General features: G+C 37.4%; 1 protein-coding gene across 3 annotated transcripts in view; it reads right to left on the reverse strand.

Moving 5' to 3' along the window:
• Positions 1-17,597, reverse strand: part of EPHA6 (EPH receptor A6) — a 362,638-nt gene that overhangs the window by 174,720 nt on the left and 170,321 nt on the right. For all 3 annotated transcript variants that reach the window (XM_030945817.1, XM_030945801.1, XM_030945809.1), the window contains exons 4-5: positions 11,982-12,137; positions 3,150-3,485 (exon numbers count right to left, since the gene is read on the reverse strand). In XM_030945817.1, coding sequence (XP_030801677.1) covers positions 3,150-3,485; positions 11,982-12,137 — 492 coding nt within the window. The remainder of the gene's footprint in view (positions 1-3,149; positions 3,486-11,981; positions 12,138-17,597) is intronic.

A 17,597-nucleotide genomic window follows, 5' to 3' on the forward strand; every position in this document is an offset into this window, starting at 1 on the left:
AATGTTAGTAACTTTTTTAGTATTTGATCAGGTCTGGTAATGCTTTAGACATCAAATTACAAAGAGTTTTGAGGGATGCAGTTTGCAAAGCCTTTTTCAAGTGTTACTTTCCTTCAGTCTGCTCCTTGTCACTGTTAAAGCTGAGTACCGCTCTTAATCTTGTTGATACTTGTGACTGCATGAGGAGGCAGTTAATATTTTAATATCAGTTGTGGTAGGGCTCTGTGCATAAAAATCAGCTTTAATCACTTTTGAATTAATTCACTTCTCCTGTGAGCAAATATTTCCCCTCTTTGATGCTCTCAGACTACTCTCTTCACTAGTGTGGCAGAATACAATTCTTCAGTTTCTGTGGATGCTCACAGAACTCATCACTGAATTACATTATTCAGCAACACTGCTCTCCAAAAAGAGAGAAAACCCGCTGAAGAACAAGCTAATAATTTTGCATGTTAAATGACAAATCTGTTAATTTCACACAAACCACTCAAAAGAAAAGGCCACTAGAGGGAAGTAAATCCAATATGCTCAAAGAAAATAAAATTTTAAAAACCCTATTCTAAATTATTGTAGCTAACAGAATGGCTTGGACTTACAACAGCAGAAGATTTTAGTCTGTATTCTTAACAAAGATATGACAACTGAATAAAACAATTAATGTATTTATAAAAAAGTCTTGCACTTCTTGCAATGTGCACACCAAAACAATTAAAACAGTATGTAGGAAAAGATTGCATATTAAAAGGTAGTATCAACATGGGATAAATATTTTGTGTAGATATAATTTATTGCACACCTGTATCTTTCACATTAGACACATATCAATTGGTTGGATTTAAACCAGTATCTTTGGACTTCTGGTAAAGCAGTCCTTGTAAAAACAAATATATTTTTGTTGTCATGCCATATGTTTAATCTTGGATCTTTGTTTTCTATGAATATGTGCACATACCTGCAACATCATGCAATAACTACCACCCATTTCATCAGAATTAAAATTATAAGGAAAGACTACCAGCAGTGAGTTTATAATAAAATCTATGCTATGTTCCAAAGCTTTAGTTTTACAGCTTTCTTTTCTGAGGTTGGATACCCTATATTTTTCTTATTTATCCCTTCTTATTTATGACTAAAAGTAACTCAAAAAGATGTCCATTTTTCTCTCCATACTTTCCATCAACAAAAACTCCATGAATTTTCTTCAACATTTCATACAATGCTGCATTTCTTTCTTGTCCTTTTAAATATATAGTCACCATGCTTATAGTTTTATACAACTACACAGCCTGTAAGCCTACAGAAATGTTTTTTCTTTATAACTACATTTTATATACGACTCCATTTCATTTATTACAGCGCTTTCTCACGCAAAGCTGTCTTTTTATATCCAGATAAACTGACAGATATTCTGAAAATCTGGTCTTAAATCCTCTGAAGCCTTTCTAATAGCATTTTTAGTAATGTAAGAATTATTAAAGGGAATGCAAACAATCTAGAGTTTACTGTCAGTGTGTCAAAAACTATCAAGGCATTGGTCTTTTTCCTGTTTTGAGTAAACTGCAGAGAAAATCTACATCCTTAAACCAGGGACAGACAACAGCAAAATACATTATTTTTTAAAAGCCTACCACTTAAATACACATCACAAGCTGTGTTCACACAGCTGTTACCCGCTTTAAAAATGAACTGTATTTCAGGTGACCTCCACCTGGGCGAACTTAGTGACTGCATTTAATACCATGGAGCAAAACATCCAAAAGGAAGTTTACACAGGGGAAGTTTACACAGGGGAAGTTTCTGGCACGTCACTTTCTCCCTTAGTGAGAAAGGGAAAGGGAAATGCAGGTTTCCAACATGATACATTGCCTCAGTGCTTCAGGCAATTGTCAATGCAAGACCTATATATCATTAGGCATCTTATATAATTAGCTCTTCTGTTACCACCACAGACAGTGAGTGAGTGGGTTTTGTGCTTTTCCAAATCAATTTTCATGAATATTATTAGTATTACCATCACTGTCATTATTATCATCATCATCATCACAGCAAGCTGTTCATTTTGTATGCCCAAAGGCAAACAAGTCATTACTTACTCATCCACAAAACTACTCGTCCCAGATACACAGGTAAGCAGATTTTTGCTAGGCTGATCAGTGAAAGAACCCAGGGCCTTCCCTACAAGTGGAACATAACAGGATGCTCCTGAACATTAGCACTTTTACTTAGCAGAAACATATCATCAAATGTGTTCTACTCCAAACAGCAGTTCTGCCAGCTCAGTTCCTGTTCTACATTAAACACTTCAGCTGCAGTTGCAATGTCACTGCACAGCAGGTGAAAAACATTTCTGGAACAAATGTCAGCAAGGGATAATTCTGAAATAACCTTCTTGTCTACAGTTACGCAAGCCAGAAGAGAGCAGTGCTATATGGATTGCATTGTTCCTAACCTATGATGCTGTTCCCTGGCACAGTAAGTATTTCTAAAGAAGAAAAAAGTTGCAGAGATAAACAAAAAATAGAGAGCTCTTTTAGTTTCCCATGTTCCTCACAAAGATTCACCTTGGACACGAATTCAAACTGAAATGGGGGGGCAAGAAAAAGCTTAAAACAACAATGCAAAGTTTAAATTACAGGAAAAAAAAGAATCTATTAGGATAGCTTGCCTGAGGAAATGACTCATACAGATGCAGAAGTATCTTACAGTGAGGTAAGCTGTCTTATCTGTGCTATGGAACACAGATTACAAGGAAAGCGAGTTCACTTTCACTCTGCCTTCGAATTGTGGAGCTGTAATGAATAACCTGTGGTGTTTCACTCTTGCAAAACTGAAGTTGCAAAAGCACCTGACAGACTCCAGTCCTGAAGAACCACTGACACAGCTAGTCTCAGATGGCTAAAGCCTGCACTTAATTTCAAACAGAAAAGTATGGGTTTGTGCCCTGTGTAATGGGGTCAAGGGCTACCTGCCAAAAGCATTTAATGCCCTCATCAGCAGAAGCTGAAAGTCCTCATGGAAGGCACTTAAAAACATTCAGCAACCTGCAAAACCCCCCAACCACCGACCCAGGCTTCCGAGAAACACAGGATCCCCCAGCGAGCGCCCAGGTGGCAGGGACACGGCGACAGACCCGCATCGCTGGCACTTACCATCTTGGTCTGTGGTGACCGTGATGGCCGTGAACTGCTTGGGGGAGAAGCTGAGCTCCGAGACGCCGTTGGTGGCCTCGATCTCGAAGGTGTAGTTGACGTGGGACACGAAGTCGAGCACGGTGACGGAGGAGTTGGTGAGCCCCGTGTGCCGCGGGATAAAGCGGATGCCGCCGCCGCACACCTCGCACTGGCTGGCGTCCGAGCCGCACTTCTTACACACCACACTGTAGGTGAGATCCTTCCTCCCGCCCGTGTCGCTCGGGGGGCTCCACTCCAGCATCAGAGCTGTCTCGTTGATGTTAAAAACAACATTCCTCGGAGCAGAGGGTGGCCCTGCAGAAAAGGAGGGGAAAGCCTGTTAAGGCAGTGTTATCTACTTTGGAGAAAAAAATTGCCTGAAGGCAATTATTTGCAAATAAGAGCTACATTTCAGTGACAGAGTCAATGTAAAAATTAAAAGTTGTCTCCATTCAATCCTTGAAAAAAAACCGAACAATAAATTGGTGACATCATAAAAAGCTGAATAATCAAAGTAACCTAGAATTAATTCAAAAAGTGTGGCATTCACATTCTCTGAAAAATCCCTTCGACCAGAATTTTCTCCTGGGAAGCTGAGAAGCCTCAGAGAAAAAGGAAAACAATAATTATCTCCTTTGCTTCTCCTGTGTTGTGCTTATGTGGAATGTGTTTGGAGATTGTTTACCCACAGGTGATTGTTTCATTGAATTCTGGTGTGAGTTGTTTTGACTCAATGGCCAATCAGGGCCAACCTGTGTGGGGACTCTGGAAAGAGTCACCAGTTTTCATTATTATAATTTTTAGCATTCTATAAGTGTCCTTTCTGTATTCTTTAGTATAGTTTAGTTTAGTATTCTTTAATATCATATAATATCAAATCTTATCATCAAATCTTCTTATCATCAAATAAGAAATTAGCCTTCTGAGAACATGGAGTCAGATTCCTCTTTCCTTCCTTTGTCTGGGGGCAATGCAAATACAATAAGAAAGAATTTAAGAAAACACAAAAATTACTTGGGAAGATCAAACCTAGACTACATAACCCAAATTTTCAATAAATGGCTCTTGCTGCTGTGGGATACTGAGGGAGAGCTCTAACCACAAAATTTATATCCTTATTTTATGTCTAGTAATGTAGGCTTTTCTGAGACTTAAAATCTTTGACGTTTGTAAGAGACAAATTGAGTAATAAATAAATAACAGCTTTGGAATAAAGACAAGAGGTAAAATTGTTTGTATTAGTTTTGCACTGCCAGATATTTCTTTCTATCCTTCACTGCTTACCCCTAGGGATTTCTTTGTTGCTGTTCATTAACAGCGTTAGGTGGCAACAGGCCAAGACTATTAAGCATAAGAAACAGTTTACAAGTTTTCTTTCTTTCCCACCTGGCATCTCATCAGCATCAGGATAACAGTGAAGACATCAACTTTTCAACTTAAAGGTCTAAAAGGATGATAAGGAAGCAGGAGAAAAAGTACTTTAAGGCTATGGGGAGGAATGCAAAGACAACAAGCAGGTGTTAGAGCTGCCTGAGCACTGCCAGAGAACCACAAGTGACCCACTTCCAATTTTCCACTCCTCATATAAGTCATGGACTGTCCAACAAGTTTTAAGCTGCTTGCTGACTTATTGTGTAGGATCACATGGAAATCATCTGAGGATTTATATATTAAAAAAAAAAAGAGATTGATCTAGTGGTTGCCCCCTGCACTGAGCACTGGTGTGGCACCTTGAGTCCTTTGTCCAGTTCTGGGCCCCTCACGTAAAGAAAGGCATTGAGGGGCTGGAGAATGTCCAGTGAAGGGCAATGGAGCTGGAGCACAAGACTGATCAGGAGCAGCTGGGGGAGCTGGGGCTGCTCAGCCTGGAGAAAAGGAGGCTCAGGAATGACCTTATTGCTCTCCAAAACTCCCTGACAGGAGAGTGCAGCCAGATGGGGGTTGGTTGCTTCTCCCAGGGAAAAAGTGACAGAGAAAGGGAAATGGCCTCAAGCTGTGCCAGGGGAGAGGTTCAGGGTGGACATCAAGAAGAATTTCTTCACAAAAAGGGTAACCAGGCATTAGAATTTACTGCCCTCAGAGGCGGTGAAACCAAATTCCCTGGAGGTGTCCAAGAAACCACGAGATGTGACATGTAGTGCTGTGGTCTGGTTTACAAGGTGGTGATTGATCTAAGGTTGACCTTGGTGATCTTGAGGACTTTCCAACCTTAATGACTCTGTAATTCTATGATTCCCTATCAGGTTCCACAGTTCTAACAGAATAAGTTTACCACCTAATTATTTTTTAGATAGGAATTAATGAAGGGGTGACAGAAAGGTACAAATTGTTACAGGATATCTGAATTATCTCAATTCCTTATTGTATTACTCTTCTTCCACTTAACATGTTTCAAGCAAGCACTTACAGATGTATGATTTTCACAACCAATTTGGATGTAATCTCAAAAATTATTATAAGAAACATGGACTTGGAAGAATGTGAGGCCTTATACTCCCAGTGTTGATATATGTGAGGTAACTGTGGTAAACCCAACTGCTGACCTCTGGGATTTTTGGGCTGAATTAGTTGAATAAGCATTATATTCCCAGCTCTCAATAAAATCAGAGTGCTTCACCAATGGCTAGCAGAACCTGGAAAACTTTCAGCTTACTTTGCAGCTTTTGATGATTTATAAAACTGCCAACAGGAATTAGGCATAAAGTTTTGATTGAGACACTAGTAAAATTTTGAGTGAGGTTTTCCTTATTTCAGAGGTTCTTAAGCAGACTGAAAGGCTACAAGAAATATTTGCAAATGACACCAGCTAATTTTTACACAGAGTGTAACATTCATAATTTTTAAGCGATGCCTTTTATTTATTTATGTGACATACGCATGGCTGTAAAACCTGGAATGCTTGTCAATAAAAAAGCTGCTATTGTGTGGGAGCGCTAATGTGAATAATAAACATGAAGTGAACTGTAATTCAGCCACTTTTGCATTTCTGGTATTTACTTGCAACTTGTAATAAGAGAGTAATTAACTTAGCCCTGAAATAAATGATGAGTTACCTGCTGGATTTCAAGCACTTGATATTTAAAATAGATGGAAGCGTTACACTGCTTTGCATTTTTTTAGTGGATAAGAAAGTTTAAGATCTTTTGAATGGATGAGCATTTATTAATACATTTATCTGTCCAGAGTTTATGGTTAATAGATCACTAGTCTTCCCACAAAATAACTATAACAGTTCTAGCTACTCAGCTAGTCCTGAGATCAGAATAAGCTAAACCAGCACACATTACTTCATCTTCAGTTCTTACTCAATGTTCAGAAGACAGGAATAATTATGTTTCCTCTAAAACCATGCTGGGAGAATTAAATAATGACGGGATCTTAACAAATTCCCGCTGTTAAAACCATGGAGGAGTTTTAGGAATATGGAGGATGAGCTGTAATCGCACTTCCATATGTGCATAACTTTAAGTAGATGAGTAATCCCCTTGAAATAATTGGTAATATTAATGCATGTAAAACTAAGCAGCTGTGTAATTGCTTGAAGGATTGGAGTCAGTGTTCTAAAACTGGCTTAAATTTAATCTTACATAAACTATAGATAGTATGACAACAGGTTGTCATAGCTCAAGTTTTTTTGATATTATTTCATCAATTTTGGCAAGCTCAAACAGGAATGAACATGAATCTGGGCAATAGGAGAGTTTTGCCTGGCTTTGTAGATTTTGATTTTCTATCAGATTTTCCTTGTACTATACGGAATAGCATCTATAGAAGAACCAATACAGCAAATAAAATACTTTAAAAAAATATTTTTTCATTTGTAACTGGAGAGTGAAGGTTCTTATGGTTTGTGACTTATTTCTCAGTTGTAAGAGAAATCACATATTGTTGTGCATTCGCATTTCAGTGAAAAGGTAAACTATCAATTATGTTAGAGGTGTCTTAAAGTATATGACTGTCCTCTTGCAAATGCAGGAAAAACCCACGAACACACTTCATACTCAAGGCCCCTCATGCCAATTTGCATGAGGATTAAATAGCTTTTTAATTGCTGTTAAATTATGCCAGTTAAACTGTGATTTCATGCAAATATTAAGCTGTAATGACATGCAGTGAATCATTTACTAAGATTTAGAACTTGGAACAAAGAGAGACAATTAATTGTAATCCTCAGATTCAGCTAAATTATGTGTCACTGGGCTTTTATGAATGTGGCCTGATTGCTTTGTTATCATTTATAAATTATACAAAGATTATTTGGCACATTGGAAAAAGCTGGCAGCAATAACCTTTCTGCAGACATCTGTATGCAAAGCTCTCGGGGTTTTCCTTATATTGATTTTTAAGAAAAACAAGTAGATTGGTGAAAATAAAGAGATCCTTTCCTCACAGCAAAATTCATGACTTTGAGTTTTATGCGAAAGAATAAAATACAGTTCAGATGGGTGAGCATTATAAAAACATGCAGCTCTTCTGCTGAGATGGAACTCAGCCAGAGTGTGAGTAATGGCTTTTGCTTCATTTACAAATTACAATGAGGAAGTATTTTGACACTTGCTGTGGAGGAGACTGGCGTGGATGTCTTATGGTGAAGCAGGTCTGCTCTGAAAGCAACAGAGCTGACTTTGTGCCTCATGCAGTGCTTTGCACCTCATCTTGTTTTATGTATTCTCCTCCTCTCTGAAGGCAAAGTGCATCTTCCTGTGTATGGAAAGAAGAGGAGCAAACCCAGCACCAAGTTTGGTGAGGGCAATGCAGTATTTTACACACTTGAGAGTGAAGACTGTCAGGAAAACAAATTGTTACTGTTTAAGTAAGAACTGTCCATGATACACTATTGGAGTCAGAATTTTATGTCATTTGACTTCTGAAGTTACAGCAGAAGGGCAAAGATTTCCCTTAGGATAATCAGAATCAGCAGCTGGCTGTGCCCCTTGAGTTCATAATTGTGTTTTGATATCTATATATGTAGCATAGATAAAAGGTGTCACTTGATGTAGAATTACATTTTCCCCTTTTCACTTATTCTTTTCCTGTGAGGCAGGCAGGAAGAATGGAAGGCAGTGACTGCAAACCAATATCCCAAGTCTGAGCATAATGTTAAATTACAAAAAAGTGTGTATATATAAAACAATAGAGGCAGTAAAGACTTCAAGTGTGTTGCCTGATTTTGCTGCTGAAATTCAGTGTTGAATTAAAAATACAGGATATACTTTGTGGCAGAAGATATTGAACAGAGCATAAGTTTGTCAGGTTCAAATTGTTTCAGCATAACATTAAAAGAGAGGAATTCAGACAACTCAGACAACCAACCTAAGCCTTCCTGACCTTGAAAAGATGGATCAATTCATCCAATTACTTTATAGTGGGAAATGTTAGACTTTATGTACAGAGTAATCAGACAGGGGATTAGATATGATGCTATTTGTTGCTCACAGTGTATGCAGAGATTTCTGATACAGTACTTGCATATGGCAAAGAAATACAATAAGAAGGAAGAGTAGCAGTGAGAGATTGATAAGAAGTGTAAGTCAAATGAAAAGAGCCTAGGAGAAGGAGATTAACAATATATTCTAATGTAATTTTCATTTCTCTTACTCAAATTAGATTTCTATTATGGTGTTCCACAAAGTGAACACTCTCTTCCATGAAATGCAGTTACATAAAGTAAAAATGGGAGCTGTACAACTTTGTAAAAGCACACAGTGTTTTCACAGATTTAATCAAAGTGGATTTGAAGCTCATCTAGAAAGAAGTGGATGCCTGTCTTAAATCAAGGTGGGCTTTTTTTTTCATAATGCTACATATGCAAGTTTCTCAGTACTGAGGAAGAGCTGTGGAGTGAGGAATACTGCCTAACTTTACACAGGAATGAAAAGAGAAAACAAAGGATCTGTCTTGAGCATATTACCTTGCAGGACATGGGGGAGCAAATAAAATGGGCATCAATGAAGTCAGTCAAAATGAATTTGAACATGAAGACATTTGTAAGGGGAATCCACTGTTCATTCTGTGTTTCATTTAAGAGTATCTCTCCCTTCGAAGTTCCTAAGAAGAATTCATGTTTCTTATGTCATATCTCATATGTCAAGATAGAAATCTGAAAATTAATATGGAAAATGCAGATCTTTCCCAAAGGGGGTTATGTAAAAATGGCATTTCATTTCTGCACAGCATTTTCTGTCTATTTAGTCAAAGTTCCTAATTTTCTTAAAACTTTTCAACTCCTTTTTTTAATAGTAAAAACATGACAGTTTGGAAGGACCAATCTAAATTCCACTCATATCTGTATCTTTGTCTATTAAATTTGAATTAGCCACATCTGCACAGATTTGCCAAAAGCAGTGAGGTCATATTTACGACAGAAACATAATTTTAATAACTGAGAGAATAATTTGAAAGCAGTGGGGCTAAAGATATTACTTAGGGAATAATTTGGCCTGAAGACTCTCCATTACTGCTGATGCGCAAGGTAAGAACACAGTCTGCCTGTCAAGAGCTTCAGTGTCATTAGCAGAGCTGACAATTAGTGAAATAATCATCATTGTATGTGTAAGATGAATTCATCTGCTCTGCCAATCAATGAGTACCAATACCTTGCAGCCTAGGCTGAATAGGACACAGTCCATGGTGCACTGAACCAAGGAAGCAGAATGTGCTTCACTGTCTCCTTCAGTTCTTCCTTCTCCCAAGTTGAGGTGAGATGAGGCACTGATATCCTGTTGTGGTTGATTTTTTCCCTGCCTCAACTCAGTTACTTTGGCTGACATCCTCAGCAGGAATGTGGAGGTCTGGCACCAAGTTTTTCCTGACAATTTTCACCCAAAGCAGCTCTCTGCACTCCCATTTGTTAAGAAATCAGCAGGGTGTTGAAGTAACTGCACTCTGATGCCACAGGGCTCTCATGCTCCTCCCTATCTTATCAACATACCAGGGTATCAGGGCTTATAATTGAGCCCTGAAAGATAATTATGGAATCATAATGCCACATTTGAGTAATTTTTTCAAAGAACTCTCTTTTGGCAATGAAAAATCAATGACTTATAAATAATATGGAGCCACATCTGCATAATATATGAGTGAAACCCTCTTCCCAAGCATGAACGTGTCAAGAACACCTGTTGTTTTGGCTCTAGGAGTAAGTTTTTAATGGCCTGTGCTTGAGGCATTGATTTGAGTGGAATTATTTGTAATCACCATTTTCCTGTGGGAAGCCTGAAAGGATGTGTTTACTCCCTCACACACTTCCTGCAAAATGCCAGGCCTATGTGCTCTGCTCCAGAGTGAGCTAGGACTGGGGGAACACTCTCTGAACCCTGAGCCCCTGAGCTATCCAGAGGCTGGGACTTACCCTCCCCTGGAAAACCCTCTGGTTAGATTATACAATTTTCTACCTTGTGTCTGAAGAGTGCCATTTTTAGTGACCATCACCCTCATGAAGTGGATGGACAATGTCTTGGTTTTGGCAATGACCTCAATGCCTATGAATTTGTAAATCAGCTTTAAATTATCAGGTCTATTCTAAATTTGCCCAGTCCAGTGTCATTGGAAAAAATAGAATGAGCAGAGGAAGTAGCTCAATTCAGTCAGCTCAGTTATTTTTTTGTGATGCTGCATAAAACATCCCAAAACACAGCTATGCACTGATGGTTATTGCAACAGCACTTTGCCTTAAGGGCTTTATCTCTTAAAAATTTTGTATACTTAATTTGTCAAAATACTTCATTAATTTAACAAGTTAGTTTTTTAGAATTCTCCTAATTGTGGCACAAAAAGTACCAAGATCAAATCCTTCACCAAAAGAATTAATAAAGTGTTATACCAAAACCTGGGTTTCTTAGAGGATTCTGCAAAGTCTTTAATCACTTTTATTAAATAAGTGATTTTAATAGCCTATTAAAATATAGTATTTTACACACAGCTTTTCAAATACTGCTGTTTGCTCCAGTTTTGAGATTAAACAGATATAGTTGCTTTACAATCAATAAATTAATCCCAGTGAGTAATGAACCATAAATGGAAATCTATAAGAAATATTTTATTAAGTGGTGAGAAAACTTGTGCTATGTATGTCTAGCTATAAGCCCATTGATCAAAGTAATAAAGATCTCTTAGAATTTCTGCCCCCAGAATGGTGGACATCAGGCTTATCTTAGGGACAAATATAGGTTAGTAAAAAAACCACAAAATTATGTATTCTAAAATTAATCAAAAAACCCTAATGAATTTTCATTATGACAGTTGCATAAGAGGGAATAACTCTCTGTTAAAAGATGATGGTGCAAGCGGTTTAAATTCTATCTCATCCTGATTTGATAATTTTTTTTCCTTTCTAAAAATTTTCTTGTCTTTTTTTGAGCATTTAGTTTTTATTTGATTGTGTGGGGATATTTGTCTTATACTTTTCATTTAAATCTGAGGAGACAGCAGAACATGTTATATCAGTTTTTTTCTTTACATGACTCCAGCTTTCTTAAAGTTTTTGCACCAGTAAATTTTTAAGTAATATGAAATGCATATTACTGGTAGTGAAAACACCATATTTTTATCTATATTACAACAATTACACTTCCTCCTATTACATCTCAGAATTACAAGTTCAAAAGTCACCAAACTGAGAAATCTGGGTATGTTTACAGTTATCTAGACACTAGGCAGAAATATGCTGTTTGAATTTTGATTTTAAAAGTCTCTTTTGATTAACAGGAATGGAATTCTTCACAAACTCATAGGTTTGGGTTTTTTTTTTTAAATTCAAAACCAAACAAAGGAGGCAACAGAATTGCCAACACTGGTAATGATCAGACTTACTGGTACATGCCATAGTTGGTGGGTCCTTCTCAGCTCTGAAATAACCTTTCTCACACTGACAGACAGAAGTTGCTTCTATGTGAGTCAAACTGTGTGGAGGGCACTTGGAGCACTTCACATTTCCAGCAAATGCTTTATAGAATCCAGGCCTGCAAGCTGCAAAGTAAGAAGATAAGTTTCATTAATAGAAGAACATTTTGATCATAAATAAAATCTGTTCCAAGCAGTAATAATGCTGCTTCTTTCCTTTCCAATCTAGATATAGATGCTTTGGTGATACAATTCTTGACTTTTTTTTTTTTTGGTATATGGATTTAAAAGAATAAAAAGAATCTGTTCTTGGTATATAATAGGGAATTGTTAAGAAAGATAACTTCTCAATTTTTGGTCAGTCCTCAGTGCTGCTTGAAATTGTCTCTAAACGACTTCACTACTATCACTATTTATGTTTTATCTACCTGTATTAACCAAACAGAGTGAGATATCTGCCAGAGCTGTTAATATGGCTTCCTTACTGAAGTAATGGACAACTTGCAACTCCTAAAATATTTACCCCCATGAGTCCCTGATGAGACAGGGATGACATCCCCAAATATTTATGGCTGGTCTGACTTGCCTCCAGCACCCCAAAAAACCTCTGAGAGCAGGGCCGCATCAGCTGGTCCCTGTTGGCATGAGAGGCTGGAGGATGAGGAAGGGATGAAGGAAGAGATGAAGGAAGGAGATGCTGACACCACCCAGCACAAACATGCACAACCTTCCTGACTGGGTTAGGAAACAGCCTGGAGAGCAGCCAGCCTTGGGACAGGGAATGTTGGGATGCTCAGAGCTCATCATTTCCCCAGTTACTGGGAGCTGGAGTCCCTGCTGTTCTTAACCACAGCACAAGCTCACAAGCCTTTTTTTGCTGGCCTTTAAAGCAGAAACAAGTCATTAAAAAAACCTTATCCCAGATCTCTCGGGCCCGTATTCTGAGATATTATTTTAAAATCATCCTCAGACTTCATCACACACATTTAAACAGAGATTTCTTTCTTTTCCTGCCAGCTACCACATTTGCACATGCCAAGCATGTATTGCAGTTTCTGTCTTCTGGCTTCCCCATATGAAAACATTAAAAATTAAAGAGCAACTCAGACATGTGTAGATTTTACAGGTTCCTTTTCCTCTTAACTCCTCCAGCAGTACAATGGAAACTATAAACATAATTTTGAGATTCCGTGTGGCTTTTTCGCACTTTGACATATTCAAGACTATTTTCTTTACACTGCTAGAGGAAATAGGCAGTACCTCCTTTTCTTGTAATAAAATACAAAAAGATTTAAAATTAGGTGTTTCTAAAAAGTACCTCAAAGTATGCATTTAATGGATTCAGTGTCAGTTCATATTAATTGAGTTATTAAGAAGTATCAACTCATAGATAACATATACAGGATCAGTTTTTCTTCTGATTCCGAAGGCCTTTCTTGATATAAAAGCAGTTTCAGTAGTAGCTGAATGAAAAGGAGTAAGATGACACTGAAAAAGATAACACTTGATTGCCTCTCAGAACCCAGGAGCCAATTTTTCAAATGCAATTTCAAGAGCTTAATTTTGACCCAGCAATTTCAGCAGTTCTCGTCCCAGTGTGCTGTTCTGACTTTGCTGAATAGACACTAGAGAGGTATCCTGTCCTGCTGTCACTGACTGGGGAAAAAAAAAGTTTTACTGGTGTTAGAGATAAAAGGGGTGGGAACAGCAGGGATTTTCCCCTTGGAAGTAGGCTACTAGTCTGATGCAATTGTGATTATAGTGAGTGGCAATTTTCCCCTGATTGGAAAGGCAGCAGGTTTGGTGCAGGGAAGAAGGCAGCACTGCAGACACAGGCTGTAGGCACTGACTCCTCTCAGCTGTGCTGGAAGGAAGAGAGGAGGTAAGGCAAAACTGGGGGAAGGGTGTTGTGCTTCCCTGCTTCCTCCTCATCTTCTCATGCTCAAATCCTGCCCTGATAAATATTAAATTCTTGCTTTATTTCATATGCTACATTTGTGACTCAAGAGCTGACAATTCAAGATTACAGTTTCATTCAAAGCAAAATGAGTGCTCTTTAAAATCCTTATTACTTCTGAAATTCATGTCTGTCAGCTCTGAAATCATTCCTTCTTCCCTTCTGTCCCCCAAACAAGAAATTACTTTGGATCAAAAGAAACACAGATTTCTCTTTAAAGAGCAATATTTTGTATAAAATTCAAGAACTCCACTATTTCAAAATAAAACTCAAGGAGAAGATTTATTTCTAATTAATGCAAAAACTAAATGTTTTATTCTGAAATGGTAGTCTTCATTGTATTTAAAGCAATTATGCTTTTGACGTTGTAAGTCTTTTAAAAGAAATCACATATGTACTTATGGAAAAGGTGGAGGGAAAAAATAAATGGATTAAGGTAGAATATTTTACTTCTGAAGTCAACTCAAGTATGCATCAAATTCTGTGGCACAGAAGCTACAGGGATACCAGGGAAGCTTTCAGTTGAGAGATTTACAAAGGTATTAACAACCCACTCTCACCCAAATGCAGAATATCACAATCATGACTATTGATACTTCCAAATTAAAAAACGGCCCTTCATAAACAAGATAAAATAACACAAGCTGAAAGCCCCAAAATGATCACAAGCTTGGGAAAACTCATCCCTCTGGATAACTCAGAGCTGACTATCAGCATTCACGGTGGAAAAAAATGAACTGTTACTGTGTCAAAGTCAAGGAATATGCAGCCTCAGTCAGAAATACAGCACTTAAGCTGCTGTACATATCTAAGCTTAGACTCTGCTAACAATTATTGTGTTTCAGTGGTGAATTAACCAAAATAATTACTAAGTCTACAATTTTCCACAAAAAATCTACAAACGTTTTCTAGATGACTACTAAAAAAAAAAAAAAAAGGATTTGTTTTATCTGTGTTACCACAGAATATTTTTTCTGCCATCCAAATCACTGGGTGACATTTTGTTTCCCCTAATGTTTTCTAGCAGAAGTGGTGGTGACTTTGTGAGTTGCTGATTATAGAAACTATATGAAATTTGACTTTTGTAAAGCCTGGGGAAAGACAGTATATTGTCTTCAAGATTCAGTAATTAGCAGGGTATCTGAATGAACAATTCAAAGACACTACAGGTTTCTCCAATGAAATATGAGCAACTAGGCAGAGAAACACTGATAATTTAATTTGCTTAATAAAAGATGCCACATCTATAAATGTGCTTCGCTGCAGCTTCACCAGGACTTGACCGTGAGTTTTGGAAACTGCAGAAGTTTTGTAACTGATTTAATTTTCCTTATTTAATGTTGAATAGATGGGATTTAGTTTTGTTTGTTTACTCCATGTCCACCCGAGGGTCTTTTGAATTACCCAGTCCAGTAAACAAGGCCATGGCTCCATCACTCCAAAATACAGCCATGGGCTCTCTTGTGGAAGAGTCTTTACTGCTTGAGGCTGTTACAGCCATTAAGTTCTTCCCCAGCCTCAGGGGTGTATGATATATAGACACAAACCCCAGAAAATAAAAATACAGTAGTCATCTGACTGGTCATAAAATCTTGTTCCTTAAAAAAACCAAAAGCAGCAATTTCACTGCTCCTTGGGAGCACATCATTGTCCAAGATTCCAGTTTTCAGTTGTTTCAGTTTCATAACATCTGAATTGACCACTACAGTTTTAGTTGGAGATGAGTCCAAAGGAAACTTAGGAACAACTTTTAGGCATGTCTGACACTGTTGGTCTGTGGGTGGGAAGGTATTTGTCATGAAAATGGATTTTTTATAGCTTGCTGAGAGCTCATCAATCAAATTAAATCAAAGAAGACTCTGTTGTCATTTACAATGAATGGCAACCATCAGTAGCTGTGGAAGAGGTGTTTTAATCTTTCTGAATCACACACTTTGTTATGCATTTCCACCTCATATATTTTTTAACCTTGCTTTACTGGATCTCACTAATGCCCTGTGAGACTGGTATCTTTCATATTTGCTATATTCTGAATGATCTCAATTTTGAAGTCTTCTTATCCCTCTTCCATCTGCTCACTTTATAAAAAGGGCAATCCAATGAGGCCTGTTCCATTCTACCACTTGGCAGAAAGAACTATGATAATACTTTAACCAATTTATATTTTAGTAGAAGTGTCTAGAAAAAATAGAAAAGAACATGAAAAAAGAATGCAATGAAAGTTGGATGCTCTATATTAAAAAAGGCAGAATACAATCGCAAAATCAAGATTAGGATATTATAGAATTAGGACAATAAAGCTATGAGGACAACCTTTGATTGTGAGCACTATCTGGTTAAATAATCTCTTCTCACATGATTCTTGTTTTATTCAGGTCACGAATGGACTGTGAGGGGGATTCACTTTGGGTTGTGTTCAAACTGATAGTGGCACTGTGCAGCATGAATTGCTAGAAACCTGATGAAGAATTCAGTGGAGGAAGGCCAGCTGTCACAGATTATAAATTATCAAACATGCTGGTTAGTACAAATTATAAAAATAAAAGACATCATGGTATGGAGAAAGCAAAGCTGTAGTTTGATTTAGTTCCTACACAGAGGAAGGATGGGACAGGTGACACCCCTTAAAAACTTAATGACAGAATGACCCAACCTTGGGGGACAATAGACTGATTTCCCTTTTTCATTTGCAATAAATTTGATAATTAGTATTTCTGGGTGCTATGGTTTGCAATTAAATGCATGTGTGTCCATATGCTGCAGTCAATCTCTTCTCTTGCCAGTATCTCTGCTCTCTAATATTTCTATTCTTAGATCTGGAGAACTGATAGGAGCATTACTCCAACCCTTGACTTTACAGAGGAGCAAGGCAGAAGAGACAAAAAGAGGCAGGTATAAGGCTGCTCCTTCAAGTATGACTACATAATGACAATAGGTAAATTAAATTAAATGTTCTTCCTCTGCGTGCTCTTTTTTCCCCCTAGGGACTCTTCTGTCATTCCCACATTTCAATATTCTGTGGAGTTTTTTTAATGAAAATTATTAGAAGAAATGACAAAGGAGATAACTGCCACCTATCAAAGAGTATTTGCAGTTCACATCAGTGCAGTTTTTCTCTGTATAAATCACTAGTTTCAATACAATAACTTGAACAATTATTCAGGTCACATAGCATGGTTTAAAAGAATCTGAGGTTTATCAAAAAATACATACAGACAAGATATTAATTATATTAATTTTATCACTGCCTGTCATACTAGGTACAATACAACAGCTCATCAAAGAGCTGGGGGCTGTGCTACACAACCCAGGTCAATCCTCTTCTGCACAGATTCATTTTTGTACTACAAAAACAAGCAAGCAAAACCCCTAAACAAAAAAAAAAACAAAAAAACAAGCATCCCAAACACTAGAAGAGAATTTAAGAATATGATTCTAAATGCATAAGTGCTACTCAAAGAAAGAGATGGAAAATGTTTTCAATCCTCATAAAAATCTTTTTCACTTAATTCTTAGAACCAGGTGAAATATTTTTTTCCAGACTAATATAGTAAATAAAATTTACTCCTACAACAGGTAGATGGCATGTAAGGCTGTTCCACTGAATACAGAATTAGCAAATTAGTGTT

This window comes from Camarhynchus parvulus, chromosome 1 (genome assembly GCF_901933205.1).
Source record: "Camarhynchus parvulus chromosome 1, STF_HiC, whole genome shotgun sequence".
In the NCBI taxonomy this organism is placed as follows: domain Eukaryota; kingdom Metazoa; phylum Chordata; class Aves; order Passeriformes; family Thraupidae; genus Camarhynchus; species Camarhynchus parvulus.